Source organism: Salvia splendens, chromosome 1, assembly GCF_004379255.2.
Source record: "Salvia splendens isolate huo1 chromosome 1, SspV2, whole genome shotgun sequence".
Lineage (NCBI taxonomy): Eukaryota > Viridiplantae > Streptophyta > Magnoliopsida > Lamiales > Lamiaceae > Salvia > Salvia splendens.
Window position 1 is genome coordinate 19,061,697 of NC_056032.1, and position 16,827 is coordinate 19,078,523.

Here is a 16,827-nt window from a genome sequence, read left to right on the forward strand (position 1 = left end):
ATCTCAACCCTTAAATACGTTAATCGGATGGTTGAAAAAATTGCTGATTCCATTTAAATTTAATTAAGTGAAAATCGATTAAGGGTAGATTTGGTAGAGATTTACTTGTTAGTTATGGAAATTCCATGATTCTCTCATTGGCAAATATTACGGTTTTTTTACTTCTCTCCCCTCGAAGAAGGACGACACGGCGCAGGCGTATATGATTATGCATCGCTAGTTTTTTGCAAGGTTTCAATTATCACACATCTCAATTCTATCGTTAATCAGTCCTCGGCAGTCAGAGGTTGGTCTTAATCAATGGAAGAAGGTAAATTACGAATCAGCCTGACTTTGTTTATGCTTCGGATGCTTCAGTACAAGTTGTAGCAGTTTGATTATCTGATTTTTAATCACCAATTAAAGCGTCTTTTGTGTTGCCATGGTATAACATTACTGCTTGTTGTCAAAACTTTGTCCATGGATTCGCTTGCGTCATATGTACAGTATTATGTTGAAACGAAGCATGTAATGCACATATTGACGAAATGTAATGAACTTAGTTACCTATATAATGCATCATTCGTGAGCGGCAATGTTGCCGGTAAAATGATTTTGTCGGGTTTGCGATTTGTGGCGCACGTAGCTTGTTTCCCCTAAGGGTTTGATAAACCTAGGGGCTAGGGTGTAGTATGTAACCATTAATAACAATGTTTAACAAATCTTTGTGTTTGACGTACAACTATTTTACGTAAGCTCTTAAAAGTAATGCATAAACGGAATATACGTAATGCTCTATTTCGTATCTATGATGCATAATATTTTACCTTTAATGATATTACGTAAGTTTGTAAAAGTAATGCATAAAGTGATTATACTTAATGCTCTATTCTGTATGTATAATGCATACCCATATTACGTAAGTCCGTACAAGTAATGCATAATGTGTATATACGTAATGCTCTGTACTGTATGTATAATGCATAATATTTTATTTGCAATGTGTATGTTGTACGAATCAAGATAGGTATGATTTTATGTCTCGTTTCCCCAGTGCGTAAATATCGGTTGTTAGCTTTTAATTATAGCATACGTTTCTTGTTTTCCCCAAAGGGTTTAATAATGGTAGGGGGTAGGGTATAGTATGTTCAAATAAAAAACGACGTGTTTAATAGCGTGTGTTATACGTATGCATAACTCACGTGTTTGTCCAACTGAATAATTTGACATACTGAATACGTGCAAAATCGTGCATTACTTGTCAGCATATTATATTGCGAAGGTGTTATTTTATGCTGACCCTTTTTTTTCCAATTGTGTACAGTGGTTGTTGTACCTGAATGTCCTCCTGAGGTGAAGCCTGTAGTAGGTCAGAAATTCCAATCATTGGATTTTGCTTTCGCTTTCTACGACGTGTATGCCCGCGCAGTTGGCTTTGATACGCGGAAACAAGCTATGAGGAAGGTTGAAGATGTCACCATCTGGTATCAAGTTGTATGCAATAGGGAAGGAAGGAAGAAGGGCGAAGCGGATGACCAGTTGAATGCCCATTCTGGTTTCACAATCAAGCGTAGGAAGTTATCTAAGCGGTGTGGTTGTACAGCTAGTATATCCTTCAGGTTTTTCTCGGAAGATTGCTCGTCAGGATACATAATTCAGGAGTTCAATGAGATTCATAACCATCCTATGGTTGAGACGGAACATCAGAGATTCATGTCAAGTAATCCCAAGTTGGATGATGTACATCACAAATTTATTCTAGACTGTTCAAGGGCGAATATAGGACCCACGCTTACATTTAAGGTATTGAAGGAGATTCTCGGTGGGTTTGACCTGGCTGGTTGCACTGTTGGGGACATCAGGAATGCCTCACGGGACATCAAAGCATATGCACAAGGATTTGATGTACAAATGGTGTTGGATGACATGGCTAGGAAGAAGAAGATGTCCGAGGCTTTCACCTATCACTACGAAGTTAACGAATCTGACCAGTTGGTTGCTCTGTTTTGGTGCGATGGTGTGATGAAGAGAAATTACCACATGTTTGGTGACATTGTGTCCTTCGACTCCACGTACAACACAAATAGGTACCAACTACATACTGTGTTGTTTACGTTATATTCTATTAATCTTTTTTATACTGTGCATTATTCCTGAATGTTACTGCATTACGCACTAACGTAAGTTGCATTATGATGCGATTACGCCTATGCCGACCGGTTTTTGTCATGTTCGCAGGTACTGTATGATCTTCACGCCTTTCACTGGAAAGGATAATCATGGAAGTCCTGTGACATTTGCGGCCGGGTTGGTGTGTAGCGAGAAAACAGGGGCATTTGCTTGGCTGTTCAGACATTTTATACATTGTATGGGTGTAGCACCCAGATTGATTGTGACAGATCAAGATTTGGGTATGCGATCAGCTATTGAAGAGGTCCTAGTCGGCACACGTCACCGTTGGTGTATGTGGCATATAATGCATAAATTGGCAGTCAAGGTACCAAACAGATTATTGCGGGATGACGATTTCAAAAAGGAGTTTAACGCTTGTGTGTGGTCGGACCTGTTAGAGCCGGACGAATTCGAGGAGGAGTGGAATAGATTGGTCAAACATCATCAGCTTGAGGACATCGACTGGTTCAACACACTGTACGCATATAGGAAGTACTGGATACCGGCGTACTTTAGGGATTTTCCTATGGGTTCCATGATTCGGACTACGTCCATATCTGAATCAGAGAACAGTTTCTACAAAAATTTTCTGAAGCCCCGAGCAAACATAGCCGAATTCTACCTGAATTTCAACCACGCCATTGAATTCCAGCGGAACAGTAGAACAGCTTTGGACTACCACGATGCCACTTCCATACCCATACTCGCAACTACTCTGCCGTTCGAGAAACATGGTTCCACTTTGTTTACCGACAGTATGTTCAGGAAAATACAAGAAGAAATTGTGGAAGGTAATGACAGATGTCGTGTGCTGAGTTTTATGTCAGGAGAAACTGTTGACACATACAATCTTGGCGATAGCAAGCGCAATGCATATTCTGTTCGTCATGACAAGACGGATGATTCTTACTCGTGTGAATGCAAGCTTTTTGGTCGGCATGGTTATTTGTGTAGTCATATTTTTTTCTTGTTTCGGAACAATGAGGTGAAAAAAATCCCGGATAAATACTGTGAAAGCCGATGGATGAAGACTCCCTTAGCCAAGGTTGTACACGGGGAGTTTCAGGATCGCTTGCTGACCCACTCATCCTCTGACAATAGGCAAACTGTGTCAAAGCAAGCGATTTCGATGTTTTATGGTTTTCTTAGACAGTTTGAGACCGACGTCGATGCCTTACGTGCATTTGTTGCTGGCGTCGAAGACCTTGGCAAATCTATTCAAACTGGTACTCTGGTAACCTCAGTCGCTGAGAAGAGGCGTATGGTTGAAGAGTTTTACGGCATGGTAAGGCCTGAAACTGTTGCAGTGCATCCTCCCGATGTCGTGAAGACGAAAGGTCACGCCAGCAGCTCGGCTAGCCGTCTGATTTCAAAGAGAGAGAAGGCTATAAAGGATGCGACTAGGCCTCCTAGACGGTGTAAGGGTTGCGATGAGGTGGGTCATCACGACTCCAGGAACTGTCATGTGCTTAAAGAGATGAGGACGGAGAAAGTTGCCCGCAAGGGGAAAAATCCAGCTTGAATCATATCTTATAAAAATATGCTGCATTGGTCGTTCTTTTGGTCAATTCTTTATTTTTAGTAGAATGGTTGTCATAGAATCCCTTGGTTTAATTGGTTTGTGGGAATAATTTCACGGTTTTTAGAGGATTAAACATCTGTTCCTAACACTATTAATGAGCATTACTTTAACACAAGCGTTAAATGTCTCATACATTTGGCGGTTTCCATTAACCATTACAAAATTTTACTGAACCTATATATACATTTGATCCGTTGTAAATGTACGTTTTAAATTAGTAGGTGTGCAATTTACGCATGCATTATTTAGAAGTGCCATTGCATTACACACCACGATTGTTGCATTACTTTTATAAAATACACAAACAACTATTGTAATGCATAATCAAACACGAATACTTACATTATATACATATATGATGCACATACAATTGAGGCGTACTATATATACGTTATAAATTAGTAGGTGTGCAATAAACGAATGCATTATTTAGTGGAGGCGATAGCATTACGCACAACGATTGTTGCTTTATTTGTGTAATATAAACAAACAAAGTTTTGTAATGCATAATCTAATACGAATACTTACATTATAAGCACATATGATACACATAAAATAAAGGCGTCCGGCATACGGGGCTTAATTTATTAGGTGTATAATTAAAATTCATTATTTAGTGTTGCCATTGCATTGCGCACCAGGATTAGTGCATTATTTGGCATGTGTTAAGCATTACGAGAGTTAATTGGCCACCTTTACATTCCAAAAAAAATTACAAACAAGAAAAATAACATAGTACACCAATTACACAAAAAGTATTTGCATTCGTCTGATTAAAAAGAACGCAGTTACGGTTCGGCTGAATGTTCACATGATCAAAACCAGAAAGCGTCTTCGCAAAAACATTGTTCAGTGTATTCAAGGTTGTTAAAATGTACAACGTGCTAAGTCTTACAACAAAAACCATAAACCATCAAGCACTACAACCCATAATTATCTACCCAATGTTCGAAATTGAAATGTGCTGGTTTATCCCTCCAGAACTTGGTTGCCTTTTTTTGGTTTGCGGCAGTGCGAACATTGTGAGGACAAGTCAGTAGCGCCCTTGTGAACTTGATTCGAAACATTTGTAGACTTTTGCTTCCCTTCGCGCTCAGCCCGCATTCCCAATCTTTCTCCTTCTCTCCAAAATATGTTTCCAAGTGGCGCATGACATACACACCATTCTCTGTTATGGACAGGTTGTTCCGCCATGGCATTGCAACTACATGTGTAGTGCATTTTCGGATCACATCAGCCAGCCTAGGGTCGTGGCACTTATCTATTGCGTCAGCCATGAATTTCCGCTAAAACATAAAGACATAATTGCACCGCATCAACAAAATATGTTTGTATGCTTAAAATGCGAAAAAAAGAGTGGTCCCATTACATACCAGCATAGATGGCGTGTCCCCATATTTTTCACCGAACGACGCGTGCGACTCTGTGAGGGTGTGGTCAATAATGTTCATCTTGCCATCTGGCACATCGAAGCAGACCACATATTGATGTGTCTTCCCCCAAATTGGGAAGAATAACTACACGGTGAAGATAACAATAAATGGTCTTGTAGGCTGTCCTAAACCATTGCTTCTCATACATACAAGTTTATATTCAGACTAACCAGATCGTGTTTCTCCCATTTGGTGTACCCGGCTGCAAGTGCCTCCTCAAAAAGAATGGTCCAAAAAGACGCAAATCGTCTTTCCTCATCCCACTCTTCAGGGTTGTGTACCAATGATTGTGCCTACAATCGTTGTTGGTACTTCAGGTATTAATGTTGCAGAGTAATATTCATTTGGTAAATAGATAACAAAAAGTTTGACTCACGCATGGCCTTGTGGAAAAGAAGAGTCTGGACGCTGTGTCTGGTGCCTTGAGCTTCTCCATATTGTTCAAGTATGAGCACCAAGTGTCCACAATGACCGGGCTGACAGGTTTAAATGGTGCCAGCGAAAGGAACTCGGACTGCACTGTTTGTTTGTAAGAGTCTTCATACACAATTGCATCCCTGCATATCAATTTCAAATGTAATGTTACCAATTGGCTACATAATGCACTATTCCATCCAATTAATGAATCTATGTACTACCCAGTAGGTTTATTACGGTCTTCACAGAATAGCAAACCGAATTGGTAATAAAATCCTAGTACTATATGATTACATAATGCACAATGAAAATTTCATAATGCAGTAACTACATACAAAAATGCACATATGCACTGTATGTAGACTTTAGAACTTAATACTTGCAATACAGAAACAACCATTAAAGAGAATCACCCTCTTCACATCGAAATGCAAAACAAATAATACACACCATATAGATTCATGCGTCTCCGCTGTGCTTAAGACCCAGAAATATAGCTCCTTGTCGTTGCCGTTAGCCTTGGCTGTAAGCCTTACAGCACGCTCGTTGAAAGGAGACCGCATAGCCGGACTAGCTTTCCTTACACGTGCTGTTTCAATGTTTGAAGCCTCCTGCAAACATACAATATTCATTCAATAATAAGGCAAAATCCGTACAAGATGTTATCTAATATTTTGTTACCGATCGGACAGCCTCCTTAGCCTTGTTCACCTTCTCCTTTCCTTTTACAAGACCAGCCGTAGTTTTCAAATGCAAGTCGGCACTAATACCACCCGTCCCAGCCTCGGCAATCACTATCCCCTTCTTCTTGGTCAGGGGAGGTCTCTGTAAACGCAAGGTTAGAATACAATTCAATATAATACATAAACTACAACATTTAGTTAATATGTCCAAACAAATTATCCAGTAGTCATAATAAATTTGCTCAATACACAACAAATAATGCAAAGATCCCAATAAATAATGCTTCATGTCTTCTTAATAATGCATAGAACCAACCAAATAATGCACACAAATTAAATTGCTAAAACTATAGTCAGTTTAACATTCCATCAAACAAGTAATGCATGCATATCAAATATGTGATTAACCAAACCAACACAAGCAATAGATAATTTAACATAATGCATAAGATATGCCATATAATGCATCACACACAATAAACAATGAACATAATATAATGTGTTATGCACATTACAACTGACATACCAAGTTTAGATTAGTAACAACCTTTGTCACGGCAGGTTGTTTCCCATGGCCACGCTTCAAAGCCATTTCCTTTGTCAGGCCTGCTATGTTCTCTGCCTTTCCCTATGTTTTCAAGTCAGTCCGATATGTGATTTTTCAAGTTAACATAAACATGATATAATGCAGTTGATTTTAAATTACTTCAAACCTTCACTCTCCCATCTGAACATGGCATATCTTTGATTACCTTAACACTCTTGGGTTTTGTTGTTGTCACCACCTCGTTACCACCTTCTCTCACTCCTCTGCTTTCCTCACCCGACGAACCCACGTTAGCATTTCCACCTTCCGTAATCTCCGTTCGCTCGTGTACCGTCTCTGCTACTCCACCAATGTTCTGCACAATTCAACAATCAATTAAATGTAGTCACAACAACAAAAAATATGTGCGCGTCAAACTAATTGGGATACTCACGCCACCAACCACCTCCATGTGTGTTGCTGCAACTGATGTGTGCACATCTGTTGGGACTCCAACTCCAGCAACATCACCTAATGGATCAGACATGGCTGCGCCTCCCTGATAATCTTCATATTCCGGCCGATCCACATCCGGTGCAACACTTGCTCGGCCATCAGGTTTGGGAGATTGTACTCCTCCAGCGCTAACGCATGCCTCCGGGGTTGGCTGTGTGGCAAACGGGTCGGTGCATTCAAATCCATCTAAAACAAAAGATGGTCGTGTAAAGCTTTTTGTAATGGACTTTTTTTTTTGTCGTATGCTGCCATCATTTTCTCCATCTCAGCAATCCATTCCGGACTGTACTCCTCCTCGTCCTCCCTTGCTTGGGTCAAGGTGGTTGTTATTTCATCATCTCCAACCTCCTCTTCCTCAGGAATCCCCAACAATTTTCTGCCAATTTGACTTCCAACGCGGATGCACCCATCGTCGAGTATCTCCAGAGGGATACTCATGAAATCATCAACCCACATGGAGATAGCGTGGGCCATCAAAGCGCTGGAACCAACAAACTTTTCTCTAATCTGCCTCGCTTTGTGGAGTCCTGTAGAGGACCCTTCTCCTGCAGCCAGCGTTTCTCGCCTTTGCATCTCCTCCACCGCTCCCAATCTGTCCTTGTCTAGACGAGGCTCTAATCTCCCTGTACCAAACTTGTCGCGTTCTACATCCTCACGTTGCTTTAGTGAATCGGCTGTCCACCCTTTCATCGTCGGCCAGGTTCGTATTACTCGTCGCCGGATGTGGACCACGCGGTCCACATAGCAGCACTGGACATATTATGCAAAAAACGGTAATGGATCAATAATGCAAAGTACATTAAAAATAATGCATTATGTAAGACATTATAATGCAGCTTTTGGATGATAAATATATAGCATCTGTTTTGTATTATACACCTACCACCAGGAAGTGTATTGGCCCGGAGAACAACGGAGATTGTCCGCTACTCCAGCTTGTGTAGGTTGCCTCAAGGACCGACAACACGTAGCCACACCAATTAAGATTTCTGATTTCGGCTACATTGTCGATAAAATGTAGAATCTTCGGCTTGCAGTGGTCGTCACTAGGAGTTTCTACCAAAGCATTTTCAAGTAGGAACATGAATAGCTTCTTGAAGTCATCCCCACCATCCACATCGGCCATCATCAGCTGTGCAATATCTTTTGGGCTCATCTTAAATCGCCCCTTATTGCACCTCGCTGCCACCAGGTCATTAAATGTGAAGTTTGACTGCTTGTCGACGGGCCTTGATATGACTAATGGACCCCGAGGGAACCCCAATGTGAGGTGTACATCATCCTCGTCAAGCGTAAGGTATTCACCGCCTCTAAGCTGAATTTGGCAGCGGGCAAGATTTAAGGCGCTCTGTACCCAATATGCCAGATACGGAGGGATTTCCGTAATGCCGAAATTAAGGACCGCCCCAAATCCAATTTCTGTAACAGCCTTTTTCTGTCGAGGATTCAGCTGTTTCAAGCATTCAATGAACTCAGAAGGGGTTCTGCGGCAGTAGAGTCGATCCTGCTTTCGACCCGTAGGTGGTTTAGGTTGACCTTGACTACCAGAGGTCCTAGGGCCTATCTCGGCTAACCTCTCCCTAAATCTTTTTTCTAGCGCCACGGGAATAATGTCGTCGACAACACTGTCTATGTCAACTCTAAGCTGGTTATCTGAAATGGACCGAAAAACACTTCATTAACTGAATTTGATTAGTGCTTCATATGTATAGCACAATATATGATGCTAAAGTCATAAAAAAGAATGGCTTCAACTTAACCACGACAGCTAAGACTGGCAATAATGCTTAAAATACTGACTACAATGCATAAATCATGTTAAATAATGCACAGTGTTTGTTCAATAATGCACATTCAATTTCTTGTAAACATAATGCAGCACATCACAGAAGACACTACTTACACCTCTAAACTGCAACAAAACCTGGAATGTTAACAGCAATATAATGCATAGATAATGATACAACCAACACTCCATGTTAACAGCAATATAATGCATAGATAATGATACATAATGCACTTTATGCCCTAAAAAATGCACCACGTCACCTTAAATATTTTATTCTCTAGCACAGTTACTACAAACAACACACAAACATGGGAATACCATTATACACAATAAACTAATCCTTTACTGAAAATCACAAGATGCAACGGCAATATACCTGCATCATGTGATGCTTGGGAGCGCGGACGACCTCTTTTCGGCATTTTTAACCTGGCAAACAACAGAAACATAAGAGACCTAAATCCAGCCCTAGTTAACATAACACAATTTCTACGTCAAGCTAATCAGTGACAACCCTAGTCGAACAACTACTTTCAGAGATTTCTGCGCCTCGGCGCATTCACAGATTCAATTTTACAAACATGGGTCTGCAAAATCGCTAATCGATGTTCTGAGTAGATGTGGAAACATACCTAGTAGAAACGCCTAAATCACTGTGGAAACATACCTAGTCGAAACGAATCGGTGTTCTCAGTAGATGTTATCGGTGATAGCTATTCCCTCCGAAATTTGGTCGACAAAATCCCCAATCTTCAGACGAGGCGCTTGGAGGGAGCTTTCTAGGGTTTCGGTTGTGGAGAGAGTGGAAGGAGTTTCATGGGTTGGAAGAATAATGAATGAAGAAAGAAGAATAGTGGGATCATTTCAAATCCCCCGAAAGTCGCTCATTCCAAAAATATGGCGGTTCATATGCGGCCAAAATGTCTAGATTACCCCTATAATGCATATACCATGCTTCTATAATGCAACACGGAAAAGGGTTTGTAGAATCAATCTGATCTGTTGATACCTTAGATCTAACGCGAATTATTAAGAAGGAAAAAGGATGTAAGATGGGAAAAGGAGAATAAGGCCCCCCTATATATATATATATATATATATATGATCTTTTTCAATTTTTTTGGTTTTTTCATATAATTTCGGTTTTTTTGGGTTAGTTCGGTTTTTGAAGTTTAGTTTTCGATTTTTCGGGTTCGGTTCGGTTTGGGTTTTGAACAAAATTTAATTTTTCGGTTTGGTTCAGTTTGGGGGAAAACCAAACTGAAACCCGAATGCTCACTCCTACTGGGCAGGTTACTCTTCTCTCCTGCATAGAGTTTTACTCACATGTCCACACAACACCCCTCTACACGTAGCGGCATGTGGAAGCAGTCTTAAAGGCTCAACCCTCACTTTGCTATAGAGCTCAATTCGCATCACCTCTCCATGTTGCCTCATCACGGGGCAAAATGGAGATCGCGAAGAGGCTTTTTCAAGGGCCGGAACCCTCTCCATCTTGCGGCTATCAAGGGCGAGGTCGGGCTACTGGAGGAGTTTGTCTCTTTCCGAGCAAATCCTACCTGAGCCACAATATTCACGAATCAACCATATTCTGTGTGGCAGGCTCAAGAGGTACCCAGAAGCAAATACCATCTGAAGCAGGATTGGCTGGCCTAGAAATTCGAAGCCATATTGGTGATTGCTATCCTCATAGCAAGCATTACTTTCCAAGACGGGACCCTCCACACACTTTGACAACGACACCCTTGCTGCCCAAGCCACACAGAGCAAGGGAGGCCGTGAGCTAGCTTTCAAGAACTTCATGCGTACCAACGCAGTGTCCATCAAGGGCGTGGTCCAGTTGGAGGCGCTCGTCTCGAGAGCTCCATCGGATTCTCGACAGAAGGTGGGCTGAGGCCTCACTGTGCTGCATTTGTGCGTTGAACATGGACAGTTGGATGTGGGAATTCTACTCGTCGAGAATACAATTTTGCAAGCACCGTGCGAATTTCAAGTAATATTGACGACGTTTTCCAATTTTTGTAAATAAACAATAACAAAACCTATAAAAATACATTTAAACGTTATGGTAATAATAAGTAGTATGACATATTGCAATCAATATATAAAAACTTTTCAATCGTTATAAGTTTATAACTTAATACATTAAAAAGGATTCTCTATAATCGACCACCCTAATATATACCATATGTTCATCAAAAAAGTTTACCAACGAAATTCTTCGTTCGTGTATATATAATGTACACCGAATTATAAACTCTATTCCATCCATTTTTTTCATCTAATAGTAATTATTTTCGAACATTCCTAATCCTAATATATACTATCATTTTCTACAAAAAATTAGTCTTATTTTTAAATTTGGGTTTTGGGTCATGTCCAAAGTTAGTCTCTATCTATATACTATGATAAATCACTTTTTCTACTGAATTGAGTTCACTTTTTTTCTATTAATAATATTTCAATTTTTTTTTAATAATTATATATACCATTAAGTTTGGTCAGATTTTGGTTTGTCCTATGAAGTTTAAAATTGCAATATTAAATCATGAAGTTTTAATATTTCTTAAATTTTTTCTTTTATATAACCTTTGCGTCTCACAAGAATATACACTTTTGATTGGATAAAAGTATTAATGCACACTTGCTAAATTACAAAAGAGGTAAAAAAAAGTAATTAAAGTATTGTCAGTGGATAATAGATCCTACCACATTAGCGAGAAATTTTTTTCCAAAATTAAAAAATACATATTCTTGTGAGGCGGGGGAGTACAAAATATCATCTTTTGATAATGTTCAAAATGAAATTTTTAATTAAAGTAAGAAAAAAAGATGAAAATAAAATGAAACACAATTTTAAATATAATTTATAGACGTTATTTTGTATATAGCTGAAACAATCGATATAAATTACTACAACTAAAACTTTATAATTTGATATTCTAATTTTAAATTTCATTTAATAGATAGAAATTAACAAAATTAATAATTCTAGGAGTAATTTTTTTTTTTAATTTTTGCCAGTCTCTTTAAACCCATCTCCCCTTCAATCCCAAGTCTAAACCTAGCAAAAACTATCTGCTTCAATGGCGAATGCGGAAGCGGAGGCCGTCGATTTCGAGCCGGAGGAGGACGATCTCATGGACGAGGACGTCGGCGATGGCTCCCCCAGTCGAGCCGCCCTTCCTCGCCTCAAGTCCGCCATCACTGGCGGTGGCTCCTCCACCGCTCCGAAGAAGACCAAGGGCCGCGGATTTCGCGACGAGGCCGCTGCTGAGGCCGACCGCAATGCTCGCATGTCCGGCCCCTTCGATTCGCTCGATTCAGAAGGCGGTCCTGGCCCCGAACGATGTCAGTGTATAGAACCTTAATTGTTTTGAAATATTTCGTTATTTGCTTTTCTGTTTGTACGAATTCACCTTGCTCGTAACTGTTTCTGTTGATATCTTTGTGCGGATGTTGTTGAATAGTGGCTGTATCGAAAAATTGAAAGATCTGTTTGTTGATTTTATGCAATTTTTATGGAGTTGTCAAGCTATGGATACTTCTTTCAAAAATTTGGTACAGAAATTTGATAATTGGTAGGGGATAATTGCTATTGAAGGTTTGGTATATACTACTCCCTCTGTCTCGGCTAAGAAGACACATTTTAACACCAGATTTTTGGAGTTGTTGGTTAGTATGGTTAGTTGGAGAGAGAAAGAGTGGGTGTAAGTATTGAATGGAAAGGGAAAGAGAATTGAATATTTAATTGGAGTGCGAAAAAGTGGTTGGGTATATTAGTTGGAGAGGGAAAGTTACCAAAAATAGAAATGTGTCATCTTGGTTGGGACAAACTAAAAAGGAATGTGTGTCGTCTTAGTTGGGACGGAGAGAGTAGTAAAATTGAGCTAGATGTACTCGCTTGGGTTGTTTTATCGGTAGTGGTTACATTTTCCTTTGCACTTACAGTGTGGGAGAATTAAGCTCTAGAGTACTACTGATCAAGTTTGTTCGAGTGTTTGGTACTGTTGTCTGATGTGAATTCAAAGTGGAGGCATGTTTGATTGGATGACACTATTTTTCTTTTTCTGCATGAGCTTCAAGTATATATTGGGATAGAAGTTTGAGTTCTATTTGTGGTTGCACTTTTGTAGCTATTGAAGGATGGATTATTCTGGTTACTGGAGTTCACGAAGAAGCTCAAGAGGACGATCTACAAAATGCATTTGGTGATTTTGGAGAGATAAAGAATTTGCACTTGAATCTTGATCGCCGTACGGGTTTTGTCAAGGTGTGTAAATCTTGTTTTCTTTTATATGTTGTGCAAGTTGCCTGTTACAGTGTAATTTTGTCAATGTGTTAAAGAGAAATCTTATGAGATATTGTATACTGTTTGCCAGGTTTATCTTTAAATGTTCTGATCTTCCACTTTTTTGCTATGTAATTCTTCTTCATCCACTATATTATGTTGAATTTGAAATTGGCATGTCTTCCTTTCGGCCACCGCTTTAGATGATATATAGCATACATCTCTCTATCCACAGCTAATCGAGGATCCTCTAAACTCATTTTTGACCGGGATCAGTTTTTGAGTCTTATAACAGCTTATTTTTTTCTCTGGAGCAGCCTTTGCTCACAAAGGGACTAGGGATCATGTTTCTTTTTCTGCCTGACACCCTTATATTTTCTCAATAATATTCCATTTATCTTTCCCTGCACTATATTTCTCATATATCCATTGTCAACTAATTGTGTTATGGTGTTTTCTAGGGCTATGCTCTGATTGAATTTGAGAAGTTTGAGGAGGCACAAAGAGCCATAAGAGAGATGGATGGAACTGAACTCCTAACCCAGACCATGAATGTTGACTGGGCGTTCAGCAAAGGTCCATTCAGAAGAAGGAACGTCAGGAGGAGGTACGTGCTCTAAAATTACTGTTGCTCATAGAAGAATATAGGACTAGAAAATAGCAATATTGAACAGTACTACTCCCCGTATAAGCCAGAGATGATTTGCAGAGCTTGAGAAAAACTGATATTGGAAATGTCCATGCCTCAATTATTACCTTAACTTACATATACTCCAAATCATTGGAATTTTTTATGAGAGGTAAAATGGTGTTTGAACGATGTCGAGGGGGTATGTTAAATGTTTTCGTTAACAGTTTGGGTTTGTCGTAATTCAGACATGGTGAAGCAATGTTATGAAATCTAACGTTGAAAAATCTTTTTCCACTTTTAATCTGTAAGACGTTGCTTTTCAAGTCTGTTTTTGAGTATCCCACTCTTTGATTGGTGATAATATTGAATCGTCTGGTTTGACAAAAATGGGAACAGCCACATATTATCACAATGTGACCTGAATTGTCTATTTGTCTGGTACTGTTTCGTGAGTAATCTCTTTATTGAAATCTTATACAGATCACCTCGAGGTCATCGTTCCAGGAGTCCAAGGAGGAGATTCTGATCATGGAGGGCATGTGAAAGTTTTTGGGGCTTTGATCTAGAGTGAAGATACCGATGTACGTGTTTGTTAATGTTTTAACAATGTGTGCGGTTGTTTCTGTTGCCAGTTTTCGTTCATCGACACTTCTTTTCATATGTATTAACGGTTATGAGGCTTCTTCGGATTGCTCCCTTCTTGGCCTGCGATTAAGTGATACTGTAGTTGAAGAATGTTTTGTATTAACAGGTGGTGTGTTCCTTACCTTATTTATTGGTTGTTGCTTTTCTAACATCATAATTCTTTTTATATTTTTTTTTTGTTTTTTATGCAAGTGAAAGATACAGTACTAAAATTTCGTTTTGAATCAAAACTAAACAATGTAACGCAGCATATTCTAATTCTCATCGGTTACATACTTGCATATGAAACTTTAAATCCATGTGTATATAAACTTCATTCTTAGATAATCGTGTAGTAAATCTGAAAGTATTAAGAAGATATCTAAGTCTAAGCTTTTTTTATAATAAAATGAATTTGAATTTAGTGTAAATAGTTGGATATCTAAATAGCTGAATTTCACCTTCAACCAAAATAAAAAAAATTTCACGATTCACATGTATAATTACAATTCACTCTCAGCAATATAAGCAATTGATTAATTGAAGAAAAAATCATACAAATCAATTGTTTGATAAAATAAGGAATAATAAAATAATAAGAATCTTTAGTCTAAGTATCTCTTACAATTTTAACGAAAAATAGATCTTTCCAAATGACACGAATTTTAATGCATAACTGGTAAAGTAAGAAGAATAATTATAAAGTAATATAGGGGAAAAGAAAAATGTGTAAAAAAAAAAGAGGAAGAGAAAAGTAGTGGAAGTAGTGTTAATGGATTGTGAGGTTCACGTCCTAGAACGTTCATAAAGTTTCTATTTTTTGAGAAACGGTCCAAAATAGGAATAGGTTATATTTTTAAGGGACAAAAGGTATCTATTTTTTGAGAAACGGTTCATAAAGTATTGATTTGATAAGGATCTTTCGTTATGTATTTTTTTACGAATAGGATCTCAAATATCCACAACTGTCAATAATTTTTTGTAATCTTGTATCAACAACCACCATATATTCATCAGCGTCAAACTCATCCGAATTCCTATCAATGACAACATTACTTTTCTATTATTTTGATTCTTGTTCATCGCTAGCACTGAGATAACATATAGAAACTTTGGGTATTTTCATAAAAGGACAGTGATTTAGAGACATAATGTCTCTATACCATAATTCCCTTATAGCAAAAAGCCATAATTTTATTTTATATTGTGACTAATATATCCTTAATAAAATAATTATGGATATTTCTAATTTAAAGGTCAAATTAAAGGGTTGATTCAATTAAATATGGTAAATTGTTATATATATAAGTAGATGAGTGTTATATTGTTAACTCAATACTTAATGACTAACTACAATTAAATAATAGTCATTAGATATTCAAATCAAGGGCCTAGATCATCAATCCCGTAATGTCAATACGATCAATAAAAAATGTCAATAAGAGTATTAAAGTCAATTTACAACAAATTAGTTGTAACTAACTTTTGAAAAATATCTCATAACTTTAAAACGAATATAACTTTCTCGATTTAAATTATTTTTTCGCACAACATATATCAAATTAAAGATAATTTCATAAGGGTTCTAACGAGATCTCACTTGCATATGTTCCGATGTCAAAATTTGAAAAAAAAAATCAAAAAATTTCATAAATTTTGTTAACAGCTTTATATCAATACACGACACATAATATGTCAATACAATGCTTGTACAATGTCAATATGAAATTGTATTGACATTGTCATGTCTTTGTGTTGATGTATTTCATACACTGTATTGATATTGTGTTTCTAAATTGATATTGTGTTTTTAAACCCTAAATTTGATAGTTGCTATTATCTTTTTAATATTAAAAAAATAAAAAACGAAATTACACATGGCAAATTGTAGACCACAAGATTTCTAAAATGCTATGGTCTAAAATTAATTGTAGTTAGCAATTAAGAGGTGAGTTAGCAATTGATCACTCCCCTATTTCTTGTAACTTTTTTATGATTTTGTCGGTTGAGCTATTTAATAATTAGGATTGAATAAAAAGCAATTTGAATACATCATATCCCGTGTTAGAAATGATGTTATAGAGTTGTGATCATATGATAACCCCTAAATCACGTAATAACCCTATAACTAAATCTGGACCACACATATTTTCTAATCTTGTGGTTGAGATTCAAACTTAGATT

The 16,827-nt window shown here is 38.1% G+C and overlaps 2 protein-coding genes across 2 annotated transcripts; both read left to right on the forward strand.

Annotated features, from left to right (window-relative positions):
• Nucleotides 1-300: 300 nt before the first annotated feature.
• Nucleotides 301-3,673, forward strand: LOC121743159 (protein FAR1-RELATED SEQUENCE 5-like). The gene is made up of 3 exons (XM_042136418.1): nt 301-310; nt 1,304-2,066; nt 2,218-3,673. Exons 1-3 carry the CDS (start codon nt 301-303, stop codon nt 3,671-3,673), a joined length of 2,229 nt encoding a protein of 742 aa, XP_041992352.1.
• An 8,465-nt stretch (nt 3,674-12,138) lies between these two features.
• LOC121796975 (RNA-binding protein Y14A-like) lies at nt 12,139-14,813 on the forward strand. Its single transcript, XM_042195728.1, has 4 exons — nt 12,139-12,448; nt 13,234-13,370; nt 13,850-13,995; nt 14,500-14,813. The coding sequence occupies exons 1-4, from the start codon at nt 12,184-12,186 to the stop codon at nt 14,543-14,545; spliced, it is 594 nt and encodes a 197-aa protein (XP_042051662.1). The 5' UTR covers nt 12,139-12,183; the 3' UTR covers nt 14,546-14,813.
• The last annotated feature ends 2,014 nt before the right edge of the window (nt 14,814-16,827 follow it).